The sequence below is a fragment of the Protomyctophum parallelum genome (assembly GCF_964188405.1).
Source record: "Protomyctophum parallelum genome assembly, chromosome: 16".
Lineage (NCBI taxonomy): Eukaryota > Metazoa > Chordata > Actinopteri > Myctophiformes > Myctophidae > Protomyctophum > Protomyctophum parallelum.
The window spans coordinates 25,013,523-25,017,954 of NC_139711.1; the positions used below are offsets into that span (position 1 = coordinate 25,013,523).

General features: G+C 46.5%; 1 protein-coding gene across 1 annotated transcript; it reads left to right on the top strand.

Moving 5' to 3' along the window:
* Window positions 1–491: 491 nt before the first annotated feature.
* Window positions 492–2,522, top strand: LOC310873695 (broad substrate specificity ATP-binding cassette transporter ABCG2-like; the record flags this gene model as incomplete). The annotated part of the gene is made up of 1 exon (XM_083786244.1): window positions 492–2,522. One exon carries the CDS (start codon window positions 492–494, stop codon window positions 2,520–2,522), a length of 2,031 nt encoding a protein of 676 aa, XP_083642370.1.
* Between the last annotated feature and the right edge of the window lie 1,910 nt (window positions 2,523–4,432).

Consider the following 4,432-nt stretch of genomic DNA (forward strand, 5'->3'; position numbering starts at 1 on the left):
CTCCATATTTTAACTTTTTGTGTTTCGTAAGTGACCCGCTCTATACTACCTGATCATGGAGATGCTATATTTTCGCAATTTTTTGTTTTGAGTGTTTGTGTAAACGACAAAACAAACGTGAGGATGCAAATTGTGATCGGCCGGAATGAGATATGATGATGTATGATGATAAGAGCGCCCCTCACTTAGTTCACACGGGTGTGATTTTTTTATTAGAATCCTGAAAAGTAACAGTTTTTTTCGGGGGGGGGGGGGGACCTCCATATATGGGGACAACAGCGATATCCAGCACTGACATCAGACTAATGTAGAAACCTGATATATACCCGTCTGACATCATTGTGACACACACCTAGTTGGCTGGCATGGACGTCGTGACACGAATCCCGACTAAGTTCTGATCCTAACCAGCCCTAGTTTGAGTAGTATTAGTTGACTGTGTCAAGTCTGTGTGTTCAAGTCTTTATATTGGTGCTCAGCTGACAAAGGTCATGACAGTTGTCGAGGTTCCCAGGCAGCCATCTGTCTCCACTTTGAGCTTTCATAAAATCCAGTACAAAGTGGTCCTTAAGTCCGGCGTCCTCTCCATGAGGAAGACCACACACAGGCAAATACTGACGGACGTCAATGGAATCATGAGCCCTGGTCTGAACGCTATCCTCGGGCCGACGGGAAGCGGAAAGTCATCTTTCCTCGATATCCTCGCCGCGAGGAAGGACCCGGCAGGTCTCTCCGGGGAGGTCCTCATAGACGGAGCGCCGCAACCTCACCACTTCAAGTGTTCCTCAGGCTACGTCGTACAGGACGATGTGGTGATGGGCACGATGACAGTGCGTGAGAACCTCCACTTCTCTGCGGCGCTGCGCCTACCCAGCTCGGTGCCTCAGGGCGAGAAAAACGCTCGCGTGAACCACCTGATCGAAGAGCTGGGACTCACCAAGGTGGCCGACTCAAAGGTGGGCTCACCGATGAAACGGGGGATCTCGGGTGGGGAGAGGAAGAGGACATGCATTGGCATGGAGCTCATCACGGACCCCTCCGTTCTATTCCTGGACGAACCCACCACGGGCCTGGACGCCAGCACGGCCAACTCTGTGCTGCTGCTGCTGAAAAAGATAGCTAGTCAGGGACGCGTCATCGTCATGACCATCCACCAACCGCGGTACTCCATCTACAGACTTTTTGACACCCTGACCTTGCTGGTTGGTGGCCGAATGGTGTACCACGGGCCTGCACCGAATGCTCTGGACTACTTCAGCAACATTGGCTATGCCTGTGAACCGCACAACAACCCAGCAGACTTCTTTCTGGATATCATCAATGGCGACGCTACCATCACCACTGTCACCAAGATGCCGGGGTCAGAAGAACTGGACATCGAGGAGTCGAGCAGCCTCGTAAAGAGCATTGAAGAGGGCCTGGCGGACGCTACCATCACCACTGTCATCAAGATGCCGGGGTCAGAAGAACTGGACATCGAGGAGTCGAGCAGCCCCGTAAAGAGCATCGAAGAGTGCCTGGCGGAGGAGTACAGGAACAGTAGCAACTATAAGGACACGCAGGCCGAACTGGAGCGCATCACCAACGGTAAAGAGTTAAACACCCAGCCAAGGTCCCACGTCATCACCTACAACACCTCCTTCTTTCACCAGTTCCGCTTTGTGTTCATGAGAACCTTATGGGATCTCATGCTGAATCCACAGACCTCAGTGGCCCAGATGGCAGTGAACATTATACTGGCTTTGATTGTGGGCGCTACTTTCTTCGACATCAAAGACGACCATAGCGGGATCCAGAACAGGATGGGAGTCCTCTTCTTCATCTCTACCTACCAGTGTTTCAGCGCCGTGTCCGCAGCGGAACTCTTCATCACGGAGCGAAAGTTCTTCATGCACGAATACATCAGCGGCTACTACAGAGTGTCCGTTTACTTCCTGACTAAGATCCTCGCCGACATCATCATATTGCGTACCATCCCCATCATCGTCTTCAGTGTCATCGCCTACTACATGGTCGGGTTGAAATTCACGGCTGCCGCCTTCGCCACCTTCACGCTGACAGTGGCTCTAGTGGCGTACACTGCCACAGCCATGACCATGGCCATATCAGCGGACCTGAACACGGTCACTTTAGCAAACATTTTGATGACCATCGTGTTCGCCTTCATGATGATCTTCTCTGGTCTGCTGGTGAACCTGCCCACAGTCGAGTTATGGCTGGCCTGGGCCAAGTACTTCAGCATTCCTCGCTATGGTCTGGCGGCCCTCGCAATCAACGAGTTTGTGGGTTTGACGTTCTGTGATGACCTTGTCATGCCCAATACCACCATGTCCGATGTCTCCACCGACTGCAATGTGAGCCTAGCGGGCATAGCGTGCACAGGGGAACAGCACCTGGAGTATCTAGGAGTAGAATACAACGAATGGGGTCTGTGGAAGAATCACCTGGCTCTGATTCTAATGGCTGTCGCCTACCTCACCATCGCCTACCTGAAACTACGCTTCATCAAGAAGTTTACTTAAGAGCATACATGTCTCTGGTACAGATTATTTTCCTCTTCACTGAGATGGCCAGAGAAGGAGAGCGAGAGGCACAATCAAGCAGACAAAGGAGAGAACAAGAGCAGAAACACAGTCAGTGATCTGTTAGGTCACGTATCATGACAAAGTAATTCAACTGTCATTTTTTAGGTTAAAGGGAAACTTCACCCTTTTTGCAAAAAAATGTTAATGACGTTTAGAAGATTTAGAACACTTTCCTGGGAGTCTTTATGTGTGTAATATGTGGTTTTAGATATTTCTGATTTTAGCAGTGAGCCCAGTGTCTCTGATGTCATGGACACTGGGACACTGGGCTCATCTTACTTCCTGGACTACATGTTGTCTCAGTAAGACAGCCCTCACCCTATCCACAAGGAGGAGCAGTGCACCAACGCATTATGGGAATTGTAGTCCAGGAAGGAAGTGAGCCCAGTGTCAATGACATCAGAGACACTGGGCCCACTGCTAAAATCTAAAATATCTAAAACCACATAGTACACAGACAAAGACCTCCAGGAAAGTCTTCTAAATCTTCTAAATGTCATTAACATATATTATTTAGCAAAAAGGGTGAAGTGTCCCTTTAACTGCTCGACAACTGCCAGTGAAGTTAATACTGTACACCCTTGTGCATTTTTGTGGATAATTGCGTGATTGCGTTTAATTTGTTTTATTGCAACCTTTAGTTCAGTCGCTTACTATGAAAACCTGCATCTCCGTCCGTTAGTTAGTTAGTCACCCATGTGTCTCTCCATATATGGCCTATATATATATATATATATATATATATATATATATATATATATATATATATATATATATATATATATATATATATATATATAAACTAGTAGGCTATTAAACAAAAAGGCCCCCACTCGGCCTGCTGTGTATCCAGCTTAGAGTATATACTCTATGCTATCCAGCACTGTTGCAGTGTCTTTCAACAGCCGACGGTGGCGCGCACCGCTCGGCGCGCTGAGGCAATGCAATGCATCCAGAACGGAACGGCAGATTGGGGCGGTTTTCCGCACAATTGGGCTATTTTAAAACTTATTGTGCGGAAAAAATAGCCTTGGGCGGGCACATCAAATTTGGGCTGGTTTGTAACATGTAGGCGGGTTATTTATGTCCGAGGCGGGTGCACAATATTAAGCCTGGTATGAGTTATGGGAAGCCGTTTAGGCCATAAATGCATAGTCAACTCGCACATACATGTATACCTCTCTGCACATACATATCTATTGGTACTTCACTTGCACATACATGCATATCTCACATACATGCATACTTCACTTGCACATACATACATTTAGGTACTTCACTTGCACATACATACATACTTCACTTGTACATACATACATGTATACATACATACTGCATTCGCACATATATAAATACTTCACTTGCACATACATACATACATACATACTTCATTCACACATATATAAATACTTCATTCGCACATACATACATACTTCATTTGCACATACATACTTCACTTGCACATACATACATACTTCATTCGCACGTGTGTGTGTGTGTGTGTGTGTGTGTGTGTGTGTGTGTGTGTGTGTGTGTGTGTGTGTGTGTGCGTGTGTGTGTGTGCATGCGTGCGTGTGTGTGAGAGAGTATGAATGTATATGCACAAAAGTATGTATATAACAGGAAGGCAATTCCTGGAACAGGAAGCTCGCAAGATGGTATATTTTTACCCCTAAAGTGATGCCTGCATGTAACCTGTTAATTATTACTATGGTAACGGTTTATTATTAATAATAATAATAGTAATTATTATTATTGCTATATACACGTGGTACCTTTTAACCCCTAATGTGATGCCTATAATCAGCTGCGCTATCATGTGACAAAAGCCTTGAGCCTTACCGACA